The 16,010-nt window shown below is 24.5% G+C and overlaps 7 protein-coding genes across 7 annotated transcripts, besides 19 other annotated features; all 7 read left to right on the top strand.

Annotated features, from left to right (window-relative positions):
• Nucleotides 1-56: 56 nt before the first annotated feature.
• EDI_133980 (uncharacterized protein) lies at nucleotides 57-758 on the top strand (the record flags this gene model as incomplete). Its single annotated transcript, XM_001738611.1, has 2 exons — nucleotides 57-386; nucleotides 447-758. 2 exons carry the CDS (start codon nucleotides 57-59, stop codon nucleotides 756-758), a joined length of 642 nt encoding a protein of 213 aa, XP_001738663.1.
• A 10-nt stretch (nucleotides 759-768) lies between these two features.
• Nucleotides 769-805: a sequence feature (AT_rich).
• Nucleotides 806-1,370: 565 nt separating this feature from the next.
• Nucleotides 1,371-1,451: a sequence feature (AT_rich).
• A 49-nt stretch (nucleotides 1,452-1,500) lies between these two features.
• Nucleotides 1,501-1,553: a sequence feature (AT_rich).
• A 6-nt stretch (nucleotides 1,554-1,559) lies between these two features.
• Nucleotides 1,560-1,580: a sequence feature (AT_rich).
• Nucleotides 1,581-1,629: 49 nt separating this feature from the next.
• Nucleotides 1,630-1,676: a sequence feature (AT_rich).
• Nucleotides 1,677-1,744: 68 nt separating this feature from the next.
• Nucleotides 1,745-1,844: a sequence feature (AT_rich).
• Nucleotides 1,845-2,112: 268 nt separating this feature from the next.
• Nucleotides 2,113-2,161: a sequence feature (AT_rich).
• Nucleotides 2,162-2,408: 247 nt separating this feature from the next.
• Nucleotides 2,409-2,436: a sequence feature (AT_rich).
• A 9-nt stretch (nucleotides 2,437-2,445) lies between these two features.
• EDI_133990 (brix domain-containing protein ZK795.3, putative) lies at nucleotides 2,446-3,388 on the top strand (the record flags this gene model as incomplete). The annotated part of the gene is made up of 2 exons (XM_001738612.1): nucleotides 2,446-2,448; nucleotides 2,531-3,388. The coding sequence occupies 2 exons, from the start codon at nucleotides 2,446-2,448 to the stop codon at nucleotides 3,386-3,388; spliced, it is 861 nt and encodes a 286-aa protein (XP_001738664.1).
• A 3-nt stretch (nucleotides 3,389-3,391) lies between these two features.
• Nucleotides 3,392-3,437: a sequence feature (AT_rich).
• Nucleotides 3,438-3,496: 59 nt separating this feature from the next.
• On the top strand, nucleotides 3,497-4,873 carry EDI_134000 (uncharacterized protein; the record flags this gene model as incomplete). Its single annotated transcript, XM_001738613.1, has 1 exon — nucleotides 3,497-4,873. The coding sequence occupies one exon, from the start codon at nucleotides 3,497-3,499 to the stop codon at nucleotides 4,871-4,873; it is 1,377 nt and encodes a 458-aa protein (XP_001738665.1).
• A 66-nt stretch (nucleotides 4,874-4,939) lies between these two features.
• Nucleotides 4,940-4,963: a sequence feature (AT_rich).
• Nucleotides 4,964-5,510: 547 nt separating this feature from the next.
• On the top strand, nucleotides 5,511-6,704 carry EDI_134010 (S-adenosylmethionine synthetase, putative; the record flags this gene model as incomplete). Its single annotated transcript, XM_001738614.1, has 1 exon — nucleotides 5,511-6,704. The coding sequence occupies one exon, from the start codon at nucleotides 5,511-5,513 to the stop codon at nucleotides 6,702-6,704; it is 1,194 nt and encodes a 397-aa protein (XP_001738666.1).
• Nucleotides 6,705-6,758: 54 nt separating this feature from the next.
• Nucleotides 6,759-8,547: a repeat region.
• Nucleotides 8,513-9,478: a repeat region.
• Nucleotides 9,479-9,491: 13 nt separating this feature from the next.
• Nucleotides 9,492-10,075: a repeat region.
• Nucleotides 10,076-11,383: a repeat region.
• Nucleotides 11,344-12,065: a repeat region.
• Nucleotides 12,066-12,071: 6 nt separating this feature from the next.
• Nucleotides 12,072-12,098: a sequence feature (AT_rich).
• Nucleotides 12,099-12,104: 6 nt separating this feature from the next.
• Nucleotides 12,105-12,695: a repeat region.
• Nucleotides 12,696-12,703: 8 nt separating this feature from the next.
• Nucleotides 12,704-12,757: a sequence feature (AT_rich).
• Nucleotides 12,758-13,087: 330 nt separating this feature from the next.
• EDI_134020 (uncharacterized protein) lies at nucleotides 13,088-13,390 on the top strand (the record flags this gene model as incomplete). Its single annotated transcript, XM_001738615.1, has 1 exon — nucleotides 13,088-13,390. One exon carries the CDS (start codon nucleotides 13,088-13,090, stop codon nucleotides 13,388-13,390), a length of 303 nt encoding a protein of 100 aa, XP_001738667.1.
• Nucleotides 13,381-13,408: a sequence feature (AT_rich).
• Nucleotides 13,409-13,785: 377 nt separating this feature from the next.
• EDI_134030 (uncharacterized protein) lies at nucleotides 13,786-15,066 on the top strand (the record flags this gene model as incomplete). The annotated part of the gene is made up of 1 exon (XM_001738616.1): nucleotides 13,786-15,066. The coding sequence occupies one exon, from the start codon at nucleotides 13,786-13,788 to the stop codon at nucleotides 15,064-15,066; it is 1,281 nt and encodes a 426-aa protein (XP_001738668.1).
• Nucleotides 15,067-15,197: 131 nt separating this feature from the next.
• On the top strand, nucleotides 15,198-15,717 carry EDI_134040 (B-cell receptor-associated protein, putative; the record flags this gene model as incomplete). The annotated part of the gene is made up of 2 exons (XM_001738617.1): nucleotides 15,198-15,472; nucleotides 15,534-15,717. The coding sequence occupies 2 exons, from the start codon at nucleotides 15,198-15,200 to the stop codon at nucleotides 15,715-15,717; spliced, it is 459 nt and encodes a 152-aa protein (XP_001738669.1).
• Between the last annotated feature and the right edge of the window lie 293 nt (nucleotides 15,718-16,010).

Below are 16,010 nucleotides of genomic sequence, written 5' to 3' on the forward strand. Positions count from 1 at the left end.
TGAACTTTTAAGAGAAGAAGAGTTAATTCGAATTACAATCATTTAACAATAAGGAAATGCATTTACAACACAAATTTAAGCAAGTTCTCAGAACTAAAACTAGACGAGAAGTTTTTCAAGCAATTGGAATTTTTATTGGTTTTATTATCTGTGTTAGTATTGTTATTGTTGGTATTTGTATGACTATTGATGGAGTGTCTTTACCAAAAAGATCTGAATGTGGTATTTTATGTGGATTTTGGGTAAATGAACGTGGTGTATTTGATGAAATTATTTCAATGTTTGGTGTGTTTGCTCCATGGGTTTATGGAATTTCAACAATCATTTTAATGCTTATTCATTGTCTTGGAATATTTTGTAGTAAACAAGAAAATGGAGGATTTAAAGTTTGTTTTTAATTATTAATTTGTTTGTATTCAACAAATAAACAAAACTTATTGTTATAGCTCGAATTTATTTCTTTGAGAAAACGAGATTATAGCAAATTAGTTGAAGTTATTGGACTTTTATTGATTGGGTTTGGAGGAGTCCCTTTGTTACAACACATTATCAATCCAAATTTATACCTTAACACTCAAGTCGATATTTATAATATCGGTCAACTTCACTTCCCATTTTTTGGGATTTTCCTCGCAATTATTCGTTGGGTTTTTATTTTGAACTTTTTTATTTCTATAATTTATGCTTTTGTATATAATAAAGCAAATGAATCTTCTACTACAATGGACGACTTGGTTATTCCTTTCTATCTAAGATAGTCTGTAATTCATTTATTTTTTATTAAGTCATATTTATTAAAAATATAGTAACCTGAAAACTATAACTATGTATTTTTATACTTCTGAGTATAATATACTCATTTAAGGCTCTTGAAAAAGTATTTTTATTTATTGATTATGGGCTACTGTTATTTCTTGTTGATAAACATTTTTTTATTAATTATACAAACTCTTTTAGTGGTATTTTATTCCAATTCATAATATTAGATTCTCTTTAATTGCTGACTTATTTCTAAAATAACATTCTTAATAGTATCTATGGACTGTATTCTTTTAAGGTACTAATACATTTTAAATTATCATCGTTAAAGAGAATGGTTAGTATAGTAAGAAATGATAATCATAAAATACACATCATACAATGAATTATTTGAAAATAAATTTAAATTTAGTATTGTTAAAACTGTAGGCTTTATTATTATATTAATCAATATAAATGGATATTGAATTTAATAAGTTCTTTTAGTATGAATAACTGTATTTGTTGAGTATAGAAAGTATTCTTCTTAGATTAAAATGGAATGAATAGATATTCTAGTATTCCTAAAAATAAAATTATTCTCTTATTAGTTATGTCATTATAAATCATTCTATATTTTCAAATTAAGTTATTAAATGTTTAATGATATATTTAAAAAACTAATTATTCTCTTAAAAGAATAAATTATAATACTTAAAAGAGGTTATCTTCAAAAGAAGTAATACATTATGCTTTATTGAGAATATTTTATAATATAAAAATGGTTAATTATCTTGTTTATATTAAATAAAATTCTCTCCTTTTTTATTTAAAAAAATTAACAAATGTATAATACTGATACTCTAATAAGGATATAAACTCTTTTTTCGGTAAAAATATTTTCTTAAAAAAGATTTTATATATCTAATTATTATAAACTTTTCTTTCTCTTTTCATTATACAAAGGAGTTACTCAAATATAGATGTTATTTATGAATAAAAACACAAATTTATTCAAAAGATTTAAAATATTTAATTTTTCTTTTATAAAAAATGATTCATTTTATTCAAAATTATTAGCAATAAATTATAAAATAAGTAAAAAAGTTACTTAATTATCAACAATTGATGTAACAATAATCTCATGTTATAAACAATATAGGAATATACGTTTTACTTTCTGTTAATTTTACTTATGTCTCCAAACTTATGAAATTCAATAACAGTTCTAGAAAAAATTCTATATCTTCCAATTTATTTATGCTACAATTACTTTAATCCTAATGAACAATTCTTAAATAAAAATCTGATTTTAGTCTTACTTTGGTTTTTATGCATTAAAATGTAATGTGATATTGAACAATGATTTCCAACTTTATTAAGTTAATATATTTATATAAATTATTTAATTATACTATAATATGCTTATTACAAATGAGTAGTATTTGTAAGGCTTTTTGTAACTCTTATTTTCTTGTTGTGTTTACATAAAAATTAACTCTTCTTTCAATCTCTTTTTGAAATTCTGTTTTAAGAGTGGGTATGTCGCAGCTCTTCTGACTTCTTCTAATATAAAGACAAATACTTTTAATTCATTTTTGTGAATTTAACATCCTTTAACTTCTTTATTTGAAAAACACAAAATGATATAATTATGTTATTTTGAACCCTAAAAAAATGAAAAAAAATTAAAAATTTCAGAAAGGAATGGTTTGTGGATTGTGCATTGTTAAATACATGATTATATCATATCACCTTATATAAAAAGACAATACATATTCAATGGATATAGCAAAAACAAACAACAAGATTACGAAGAGAATATTTAATGAAAAAAAGTATGGAAAAGTATGATAAAGCACGACTTGACAAACAAGCTGTTATTGCTCAAACAATTGAGAATGGAACTCAATTACCTGCTCATGCAAAAGAAGGATTTGATGTTGCAATGACCAGAATGGATGCAGAAGATGATGCAACAAGACAAATCTCAACATATGATAGTGAATATGCAATGGCAGGAGTTAAAGATCCAAATGTTTTTATTACAACATCAAAAGATCCATCAAGCAAATTAAAAGAATTTGTTAAAGAAATTAAGTTAATTATTCCAAATTCAACAAGAATTAACAGAGGTAATATTCAAATTAAACAATTAGTTGAAACATGTAGAAGTCATGATGTAACTGATTTGATTATTGTTCACGAAAATAGAGGAGAACCAGATGGAATGATTATTTCACATTTTCCATATGGACCAACAGCATATTTTGGATTATACAATGTTGTTTCTAGACATGAAACAAAAACATCTAAAACATTTAGTGAAGTATATCCTCACTTAATATTTGATAATCTCACTACACCATTAGGCAAGCGATTTGAAATGATACTTAAATATTTATTCCCTGTACCAAAAAGTGATTCAAAAAGAGTAATGACATTTTCTAATAGTAGTGATTATATTACATTTAGACATCATGCATATGATTATAATGAACAACATCAATTAGTTCTTCAAGAAATTGGTCCAAGATTTGATTTACGACCATATCAAATCAAACTAGGAACAATTGATATGGATTATGCAGAAAATGAATGGATATTAAGAAGTTTCATTAATTCAGCTACAACAAGAAAATTACTTTGATTGAAATTAAATATTTTTTAATACTTTATTAACACTTAATTTTTATATTGCATAACTTTCTTAATCAATTTTGTTTAACTTCAAAATATCATCAATTTATTACAATAGATGAAAAAGAATAATATCAGTGAACTCTATGCACAATGTATTCAATTATGTAATACAAATAAAGTAAATAAAAAAAATGCATGGGATGTTCCTATTATTGATTTAATGCAAGATATAATTAATGAAAATAATGATAAAAGTAAATTCCAAATGGCAAGCACTTCTATAGATGCTTCTTTAATGATTTATTCTTATAGAGTTGATGATATTTATCAAGCTTTTGCTAATTTTGCTGAATTAATCACTACAAATCAACTAGATAAAGAAGTCAATGATCAAACTCAACAAACTGAATATAAAGATAAAACTCTTCATATAAGAAAAACCAGAAAAGTCAAATTACAAACACTTGAAAAATGTCCATCAAATTTAATTAATAAATCTTCAACAAAATTATATCAAAACGATTTATTGTTCAAAGTGTATCTTCAAAAATATAATACTCATTTTTTATCGTTAATTGGTGATCATGCCTCATTTATTGGTGATTGGAATCAATTTATTGATATCACTTCTTATGTTCAAGATGATTCATCTACTGAAATACCTTGTAATCTCAATTTTGATAAAATTCAACATCATCATATAACTTCACAACATTCTCAACAACCACAACACCAACAATATGACTTTACTGAATTAGATGATTTATGTAGTGAGGATAAACAAAAACCAATTCTTGGAATACCTGTTACAACACCTGGATATTCTTATTACAACAAGTTATTATTTAAAGAGTGGTATCATAACCAAAAAAACCATTCAAAAAGACATAGAGAAAAATCAAAGATGAGAGAAATTGACTTAACAATAATTCCAAGTCATATCACATTACCTTCATTATCTTCTTATACATATTCTACTTTTAAAAAGAAAGAAATACCTAAATTTTCACTTCCTATTAAAACATTAAAATGGTCAGTAAATTGGAGTGTTAATTCATTAGGTCATTGGGATGATGATATTATTGAAAATGACTCTTCTTATGATGAAAATGGTGATACATTTATTGATAATGATGTGAAATCTTGTATCACTGAAGTAACAACTTGTCTCAATCAGAATCATTCACAATGGAATATTATTCAACCACCAAAACAATTTAATACAAACCCACTCCAATGTGTAGAATATCAAAAATTACTTGATTACTCAACACTAGAACAATGTGTTCAATCAGTAATTCTTAATTCTGAAACAAAAGTTATTTCTTTTGAAACAATATACAACCAAACACTTCTTCAATTACCATCTAAATTACGTTCAGAAGCTACTATTCATTATGTTTTTGTAGTAGCATTGATACTAACAAATAAAAATCATTATCATCTCTTAAATCCGTCAATAAATCAACTGTTAGTGAAAATCATTGATTAATTGATTAATTCAGAATTTATTGTTGAAAGTACTTGATATCATTTATGTAATCTCAAAAATGATTTGATATTTTAAAATAAAAAAAAAATAGTTTGGCATTTTTAACATTAATTACAAATAAGATTTTGACTTTTTCATTTTTTGAAAAGGACATTTTTGAGTTGTTGGCATGTTGTAGAAATGACTAGAAGTTCTTCTATAATCAAATAAGTCATTCACAAGTTAAAAAAGGTCCAGATTAATTTCAAGTTCATTTTGACAGGACATTCAATCCTTTTCTAAATTCTCTTGTCTTCATTTTAACAATGCATTAAACTAACTTTATGGTTCTACTCAACCAAGGCATTGTCCATCTCAACAACTATCTATTCTCTGTGATACTTCATTTATTCGTCCATGAGAATCATCAAAATAGAAACACTGAAAAAACCCTTAAAATTTTCTAAAAATAAGAAGTTAAAATAAACCCGAAAGGACAGAACGAAAGAGTGTAAGAAATAAAGAAAATGAAGATGTAAGTTTAAGTTAAATTCATTCAAAAAGAAAAAGAAATGATTGAATTTTTTTTTGAAGATAAAGAAAAACCCTTTAGGAATATTTAAAGAGAATAAGAAACTAAAAAAGTTCATAGAAGAAAATGACAAAGAGATTCTTCTTTACATCGGAAAGTGTTTCAGGTGGACATCCAGATAAAATGTGTGATCAAATTTCAGATGCCATTCTTGATGCATGCCTTGCACAAGACCCACATTCTCATGTTGCATGTGAAACAGCAACAAAAACAGGACTTATTTTAGTTCTTGGAGAAATTACTACTAATGCAGTTATTGATATTCCAAAGATTGTAAGAGGAGTTGTTAAATCTATTGGATATGATGATACAAATAAAGGATTTGATTATCAAACATGTTCTGTTCTTTCATGTGTTGAGCAACAAAGTCAAGATATTGCTAAAGGAGTTCATATTGAAAAGAAAGAAGAAGATATTGGAGCAGGAGATCAAGGAATTATGTTTGGATATGCTACAGATGAGAGTAAAGAAATGATGCCATTAACACATGTTTTAAGTACAAAATTAATTTTAAGACTTCAAGAATGTAGAGAAAAAGGAATTTTACCATGGCTTAGACCAGATTCAAAATCACAAGTTACATTAGAATATGAAGAAATTGAAGGACATTTAAAACCAATTAGAGTTCATACAGTTGTTATTTCAACACAACATGCAGATAATGTAACTAATGAAGAAATTGCAAAAGGATTAGAAGAAGAAGTTACACAAAAAGTTATTCCAAAGGAACTTATGGATGATAAAATGTTAAGATATTATAATCCAAGTGGAAGATTTGTTATTGGAGGACCAATGGGAGATGCAGGATTAACAGGAAGAAAAATTATTGTAGATACATATGGAGGATGGGGAGCACATGGAGGAGGAGCATTCTCAGGAAAAGATTCAAGTAAAGTTGATAGATCAGGAGCATATTGTGCAAGATGGATTGCTAAGAGTTTAGTTCATGCAGGACTTTGTCATAGAGTTCTTGTTCAATTAAGTTATGCTATTGGTGTTTCACATCCATTGAGTATTAATGTAAATACATATGGAACTGGAATTTGTGATGAAACATTATTGGTTGATATTGTTAATAAGAACTTTGATATGAGACCAGGAATGATTATTAAAGAATTAGGATTAACAAAACCTATTTTCCAAAAAACAGCAGTTGGAGGACATTTTGGAAGAAATGATCCAGATTTCAAATGGGAATTCCCAAAAGAATTAGAAATTCCAGCTGAACTTAAACCAAAATTGTTGAAGAATGAACCATAAATTTTGAATACTTTTTAAATCAAAAATATTTTTTGTTTCTTTTATTCTTTTCCTTTAATATCATAATATGACTCTATATATTTTGTGTATTTCTCTTCTTTTTGCTGCTTTAACATATAACTGTTAATTAATCCTTCTTTATCATCAAGAGATTGCAGTTTACATCATAATTGATTTTTACTAATTTTTAATGATTCACTATTCATGTTAATTCTATTGTGAATCTTCTCTTTCAATATGGAGGTAAATACTTTCATTATTACATTTATACAACTGATATGATGTTAATTAGTGACATCGTTCCTATCACCTCCTTTGTTAATTAATATAGTTCTTCCACTTACCATATCTAGAGGGATGTTTTCATTGAAGTTTAACTAATCATTGAAGATATTAAGAATGGAATCTCTTGATGATGACATTCTCTTCCAATAATACCCATATATAGTGTCAATACCTGGTGATTTCCAATTACTTATTTTCATCAGGTTTAAATTTAAATCATCCAATGTGATGATGACACTATCATAATTCCTGTATCTTTCATTCCACGATGTGATTTGATTTATTTTCAAATGTTCTTTATTTAATATTACCTGTGTTTCATATAATGATTTCAAATATTCTAAAGTAATATCGTTATTTGGGTATATTTCATTTTGTGGGTCTTTCTTCTTTATTTTGATTTTCTTATTAGAATCAAACATGATTTTATTTGTATTAATTCTGACATTTTCATTCTTATTAAATTTAATTCTTTCTTTAATCATCGTCATCATATATTTTATGTACTTTATTCTTTCTTGTGATTTAATTTTAATTTCATCTGCATCTTGTTCATTCAATCTCATGATGCATTTTATTCTGTACCATTCTATTGATTAGATATTCTAATCTATTTATTTTCTTTATGATTTCTTTTATTTCATCAAATTTATCTCATTTAAATTTATTTTAGAGATAATAATACATACACATTGAAATCATTTTCATACTTCTTGCAGATTTTCTATTCTCCTGACCATACCCATTTATTATTAATTTCTCTTATTAATTTATCTGATTCTTTCATTTTCCAGTAGTAATTAATATTTACATATTTATCTATTTTCATTTCTTTAACTTGAATGATGATAGAGTTAAGATATTCATTATCAATATCAGTAGAGTTATTTTTTATGATAATATTTTTTATTATTGGGTTACACTCTACTTTCCCTTCTATGATGGAGTTCACTTTCATTTTAATATATCTTTTAGTTGTTTCTTTTATTTTATGTGATATTTTAATATTATTAATGTATTCTTTATCATTATCTACATTAATATTTATTACTTTGATTATATTTTCTATTTGTTCATTTCTTAATTTCTTATTTAATTTCTTATTTAACAAATTAATTGCAAAACAATACAACACATCAATTAAAATTCTATTTGTTTGATTTGTTGTGTTTTCTTCTCTTCTTGACTGATTATCATTTCTTGTTTTTTGACACTCAGTGTTTTGCTCTTTTATTTCCAGAATTGTCTTTTTCATAATTGTAGTTTTGTTCATTTGTATTGTCCCAGATGATGATGTTCCAGTATTTGTTTGTATTTATCATTAGTCATTGTCTTCTTCTTCTTTATTTATGAAATAAAAAATAAATAATAAATTGATGATGATTTGATATTATTTGATTTTGTTCTTCATTTTCTTTTTGTGTATGGTCTAATTCTTTTCTTGTTATTTCTGCAGTCTCATAGTTTTCAATCCCACTTTTTTGATATACAGAGATTTGATTTTATTTATCTCTTATGTTCTTCTTCAACACATCATCATCATTCCTCTTTATCTCATAATTAACAAAGAAAATAATGATTTCATCGTTATGCGTTATTTCTATTTTATATTTCATTTATTTTTCATTGTAATGAATTATTTTATTATTTTAATTTTGAATTTTTCTTATTTCATTATATATAGTTTGAATATTGTTTATTTGTGTTTGAATCTTTTTTATTTCTTCTTCAAATTCTTTCCTGACTGTATCTCATGCTTTTTGAATCATTTCATTTGAAATGGTTCGTTCTTCTTTTTTGTTTGAAGTTCTTTAATAGTTTCTTCTAATTCTTTGATTTTATTTTGAAGTGTGTTAATTTCTTCTTTGCTGCTTTCTTCTTCCATTTTCTCTTCTTTATCTTGTGTTTTCCTTTTATTTTCTTTTTCATTTATTATTCTTGCAGCTTTACATCTATCGTTCATTTCTTTGATTGGATTTTTGTTTTTGATTTCTTCTTCGATTGTTTTAATATCTTCACTTTTCCAATCTTTTGTTTTATTTTTGATTTCTTCTTTGATTTTCTCTAGTGTTTTCTTCTTCCTTATTGAATATACTTCTTGGAGAATATTATACCATTTCTTTTCTTTACCTTCGTACTTTTTAAGTATTTCTGAATATTCTCCTTTTTCGCATTTTCTTGTTATTCTTTTAATTTTCATTTCAATTTCTTTTGTTGTCAACCATTTAGGTTTCTTATTTGTATAATGTTTATTATCATTATATTTACTTTCTTTCTTATTTGTTTTATTTGTATTCTTCTTTTTCTATTCACTTTTTTCTTGTTATTTCTTTTATCATAATTATTATGCATTTTATTGTTATTTCATTCTTTCTTTTCTTTGAACTTGAATACCTGTGTCTTGTTTGATTCTTTACAAGACTCTATGGTATTACTCAATAGCCATGGCAACAAAATTTGTTGTATATTCTGCATTGATAAAAGGATCTGAAAAAAACAAAGAAAAAGTAGATAATTAAGTATTAATAGAAATATTTTATATTGTTCATTGTTCAGTGGAGATTAATTAATCCATTTCTTTTAAAAGTATTTGTTCTTCAACTTTTGGCTTATTCTTTGATTTTAGTTGTTGAATTATGATAATTTCATTTTCTCATTTATTTATTGAGGAATAGAGTATTTGAACATCAATTATTTAAATATTCATTATTTAATTTATTTTTGATTTTGATGCGTTTAAAATTATTCTTTATTTTCTTATTTTAAGGAGAATATATAATTATTACTATATTACTATAGGTTAATATTCTTTTTACCTCAACACTAAATCCTTTTCCTTTGATAATCTTATGTTATCAAATATACTTGTATCATAACAAGTAATAATATCATCTTTATAAATACCTATTCTTTTATTATCAATGATATCATATCATTGTAATTAATAAACACTATTATTCTTGTAGTATTGATTATGATGTTTTTCAACTAAATACAACATTATAACCATTCCATAACTGGTGTATTTGAATGATGATAATATTTTAGGGTATTGTGTTGTGTATCTGACACACCACATTGGAATCATAAAGAATAATATAATAATAATAAAATAAGAAATAATCATTCTTATTATTTATTATATTTATTTTATATTTTATATTGATTTTTATCTTTGATTAACATCACTCATTTCTTCTTTTTGTCATTTTTTTCTGTTCTAAACATCATTCATTTCTTATTTTTATTCTTTATTATTCTTATTTTATATTAGATGATCTTGTATCATTTTATATTTGTTTATATTGTTTGTTTATATTTTATTATTATTATTTATTGTTGTTTATCTTATATCATTTATTTATTATATGTTGTATTGATATTTATCATTGTTAATATGAAATGAATAATAATGAATAAATATAAAATAAGAATAAAAAGATATAAGAATATAACATAAATAATAAAATAAGAAATATATAATAGATATAAAGATAAAAGAATAAGAATAAAATAAAATAAATATAAAATAATATAAATAAAATAAAAAATAAATAAAAAAGAATAAAATAAATATTTTATTATATTTTTATTTATCTTTTATTCTTATTTCTTTTTATTATTTATTAAATTAACACCCCCATTGGGTGTAAATATTTCAAATGAAATAAAATAAAACCAGAATGAAATATGTCCATTTTTATATTCACCATTTCATTCATTGGCAGATGAAAGAAATGGCTGTTCATATTCATTTATTGATTTTATTTTATATTCTTTTTTAGTTTTTAGTTTTCAAATAAACAATAATGAATAAAAATCATTTCATTTCAATTACAATGATTCGTTGTGGTGTGAAACGTTCTGGATGTTGTTTTCCACAAAGTGCATTTGATACTCCTTTATATTCATATGAAGATTGTTTACAATATGATTTTGTTTTATCATTTTCTTTAAAAACATAGATATCATTATCCAATCCAAATGCAAACAAATAATCACTTGTTTGATTAGATAAATAAAATGCATATTGTGGATCATTAATATCAAATTTCTTCATTCCTTTTATTCTTCCTTTTGATTCTAATGAAAATAAAAATGAATTTGGATCATTTATATACCAATTAACTTTATCAATTTTCTCATTAATATATCCTCCAAATTTATTTCCATTTGTATCTTCAATAATAATTATTATATGTTCTTTATTCATTATTTTTTGATTAAATACTGATGTATTCTTATTCCAATCATCAATATCTGAATCAAATATTATATTTCCTATTTTTCTTGATGTCCATTCTTCTATTTGTTTCATTTCTTCAATTGTCTTCTTCGTTACAGTTTTTGTTACTTCTTCTTGTTTTCTTCTTTCTTCTTCTTTTCTTCTTCTCTCTTCTTCCTCTTTTCTCTTCTTTTCTTCTTCTTTTTTCTTTCTTTCTTCTTCTTCTTTTATCTTCTTCTTCTCAAAATAATCACTATAATATGTTTCCCATTCTTTTTTCTTTTTATTAAAGGATTGGGTGATTTTGTCTTTTTCTTCTGGTGTTCTGAATATTTTATCTTTCATGTTCATTTCTTCAATTGAAATGATTTTATTAATTATTTCATTCCGTGTTGTACTTAGTATTTCTTCATCTTTATTACATTCTTCTATTATTTTCTTCATTTGATTCTTTATTATTTCTATTGTTTTAATTGTTTCTTGACTTTTTATTATTATTAGTTTTCTTCTTCTTTCTGTTTCATCAATCCTATCAAATATTCCTTCTCCCCTTTTAATAGCTTCTGAATATGTTTCATCTGCTTTTATTTTAAATATTTCATTTTTAATACTTCCTAAATAATATTGATATTGTTTAGTAGTATCATCAATTGATTGTTGAATATTTGGAAGTGTTTCTACTTCTTCTTTAAAGAAATGAGTGTTCTTGTTTATTAACTCTTCCATTTTAATTTAATGTATTTAAGATTAAAATCAGATGATTAAATACTTAAATACACGTTTATAACACTTCATTTTATTTATTATTTTATTATTTTAATAAACATCATTTCATTTTTATTATTTTAAATTAAATGTTATTTATTTTTTATTATTTTAAATAACATTATGATTCGAATATAGCATATCAGAGACACAACACAGAACTCTAAAATATTATCATCATTCAAATTTACCAGTTATGGAATGGTTATGATATTGTATTTAGTTAGAAAAACATCATAATCAATACTACAAGAATAACAGTGGTTATTAATTACAATGATAGATATCATTGATAATAAAAGAATAGGTATTTATAAAGATGATATTATTACTTATTAGAATACAAGTATATTTGACAGTATAAGATTAATAAAGAAAAATGGTCTAGTGGTTGATACTAAAATGAATATTAATCCATAGTAATACAGTAATAATTATATATTCTTCTTAAAATAAGAAAATAAAGAAGAATTTTAATACTCATCAAAATCAAAAATAAATTAAATAATGAATATTTAAATAATAGATATTTAAAATATTCTATTCCACAATAAATAAATGAGAAAATGAAATTATCACAATTCAACAACTAAAATCAAAGAATGAACTAATAAGTGATGAATAAACACTTCTAAATCAAAGGGATTAATTAATCTCCACTGAACAATGAACAATAGAAGATATTTTTATTAATACTTAATTAACTGCTTCTTTATTCTTTTCCTTTAATAAATTAAATTATCTATTCTTTGATAATTATTTTATAATTATTATTTTTCTTTACTTTCTTTTACTTCTTGAAGTAAAATCAATTTGTTCTAAATCATTAAGTTTCATTTAGTTTATTGTTATTATCTTTTTACTCCTTCTTGATTGTGTTAAGATGGCTCAGATTATGAAAAACTTTCTATGATTGTTTTTGAACAATCATTATTGTTTGTAGATTCTTTTATAAGTGACAAATTTGAAAATAATTCTTTTCTCTTCCCATAAAGTACTTTTTATTGAAAAGAGAGATGACAAGTGGTGTTTTGTAAAATATCGTCTATAATAATTTCAAAGAATTCACAAAAAGAATAAAAAGAACTTAAAACTATAATCAAAATAAATGGAACAGAGTACCGAAGATAAAAAAAAAGGAAAGCTAAGTAAAGCAGGAGATGAAACAAGTCGTATTCGAATGAAGAAAACATTACACAAACATCTCACAGACCTTATGAATGCTATGGGAAAGAAGATGACATTAAATGAACTAGTGGGAATATTATATGAAGACTTTATTCAACACGGAGACACTAATAAACGATGGACATTAAATAAACCAACTCAATCATCAAATGTAAGTGTATTAGGAAAAGAGTTTTATTTATCAGAACAATACTATAAATTACTGTTTGAAGGATTATATTAATTATTGATATTTTTAATTGAATTGAAAAGGAATTTTTAACGATTCAATTTTTTTAATCCATCTAGTTGGTGTAATAACTTTGGTGCCATTTCATCTCCAACTGGGACTTTGTCCTGAAGTGTTTGATGTGAACAATAAAAAGAAATTTAAAATTAGATTTTATTTTTGTGTTTCTTTGTTTTATAAATAAAAGTCGAAAAGTGTTATTTTCTATTAAATTTTAAATGAAAATCAATATTTTCATAATAAACCTTTATTTTTGAGATCACAAATATTCAATGAATTTACATCAAACCAAAAATAATTGTATTAACTTTGGTAGTGCAAAAAGGTTATTTAAGTTTTTTACTAGGTTTTATTAAACCCGTCCTTAAATAAACTTAATAAATCAAATAATGACCAACTCTACTTGGGTTATTATTCGTGCGTCATTAGAGACGGTTGGTAAATTAGTGTTAGTGGGGTTGTGTGGTTATGTTAGTGCCAAACGTGGGTTTTTAACAAAACCTGCTCTTGCGGCATTGTCTAAAGTTACATTTACATTTCCTATGTTTTGTACAATTGTAACTCGTCTTTCATCCTCTGTAGATAATCCAAAAGATATTTTAAATTGGTGGCCTTTGTTAGTGTCATGTTTTTCATTAATTGCTATTGCTGCATTTTTTATGAGAGGAATTGCATTTGTTTCAAAAATGAGTACCAAAGATGCAAGAGTCTTTGTACATACATTTTCTTTTGGAAATCCTACTGTTATCGCATTGGCTATCATTGATTCACTTACAACAGATACAACATTGTTTGGGGAAGGTACTGCTGCACAACAAGCAAAGAAAAGAGGAAGTGCATATATTTCAACACACTTATTTATGTTTTCTTTATTATTTTGGATTCTTGGATATATCTACATTAATTTAAATAAAACAAATGATGAAGACACACTTCCATTAATACAACCATCTAAAACACCTAATGAAATACCAAATGATCATAAAAATGATGATAAACCAAAAGAACAAGTATTTGAAGAAAATCCTCATTGGTATGACCCTGTTATCAATAACATTAAACTTATATGGAATTTTATAGTAAAGATATGGGATGTGATCACTGAATTTGTTTCTAAACAATGGAACAAATTACCTAAAATGGTTAGAGAAATTATTAGTAAATTATTTAATCCTGCTTTCTTAGCTGTCTTTTTTGGAATGTTATTCTTATTTGTAAAACCATTATATAATTTCTTCTTCACAGGGCCATTAAGAGTTGTAGGAAATACGATGAAAGTATTAGACCAAGCAACAGTACCTTTATGTTTAATGATTGTTGGTGCAAATATGGCAAGAGGACCAGTAGCGTCAGGTGTAAGTCCATGGACAATTATGTCAGGTATTGTTATGAAATATGCAATTCTTCCATTTGCATTTGTTAGTGTTATTTATCTTTGTTATTTGTATAACATTTTCATTGATGATCCTGTCTTTGTTTTAATTATGTGTATTGAAACTGCAACACCACCTGTATTTAATACTATAGTCTTGTGTACTCTTGCTTATCCTAAAGGGAATAAATTGGTCGCGTCTTTAACGTTTTGGGGGTATCTCATTGATATTGTAACACTAACAGTAGTTGTAGCTGTTACATTATTATTAATCCAAGATGATCTTAACGTGAATTAATTTATTAACAAATTCTCATATTTTATTTTACTTATTCTCAATAAAGTTCACTCAATAGTAAATTTATTTAAAAAGTATAATTAAGTAATTGTGATCAAAGAACAGAAAAAAAGATCTTAATAAACCAGTTCATGGCCACTTTATTGTGGAGTAGCGTTTATTTTTTCTTAATTGCAGAAATTATCATGCTTATTATTTTATTATTCCCATTACCACCTTTTATTGCTAGGAAGATTCCATTCTTCCTTCGTCATGTGTTGAAGAATAAAACTTTGTTTATTGTTGTTCTTTCAATCTTAACTCTTTGCTTCACTGAGTCTATTAGAAGTCAAATAAAATGTTCTCGTGAATTAGATGAACTTGGAACTGATGATCCTCTTTTAAATAAAGTAACAATAAGCTTAAAGTTTGTTTTTTTATTGGTAGTTCAACTTTGATTTTTCTAATAAAAATTCATCATATTATAGTAAATTCAGAAGTGAAAGAAATATGTATTTGTCTGGATTCTCATTGTTTTTCATTTTTGTTATTTGGAGAGTTGGTGTTTTATATCAACAAATTGACCAAAAAGCAGAAAAAGAGAAGTCAAGTAAAGTTGAATCAAAGGAAACAAAACCAGTTGAAGAAACTGAACGTCCAAAGACTGATTGAACTATTTAATCAGGTTTTTTTATTTTTGAAATTATTTTTTGTATCGGTTTTAATTAAGTTGAGAAGATTTATTAATAATATTTAACTAAACTTTTGTTGAAAATTAATATCAGATGAATGTTCTATATAACTATAAAATCTATTTTTGAAGAATAATAAGTTTATTTTCAACAATGACGTAAAAAAAAACGAATAAATAGTATAAAAATAATATGATAAAAGAAAATAGCAATGTTAATTACTTAGATTTGTTTTATACTTATACTAAATCTTTTTCAGTTATGACCATATTA

The sequence above is a fragment of the Entamoeba dispar genome, genomic scaffold, assembly GCF_000209125.1.
Source record: "Entamoeba dispar SAW760 scf_1105229461555 genomic scaffold, whole genome shotgun sequence".
NCBI lineage: Eukaryota > Evosea > Mastigamoebida > Endamoebidae > Entamoeba > Entamoeba dispar.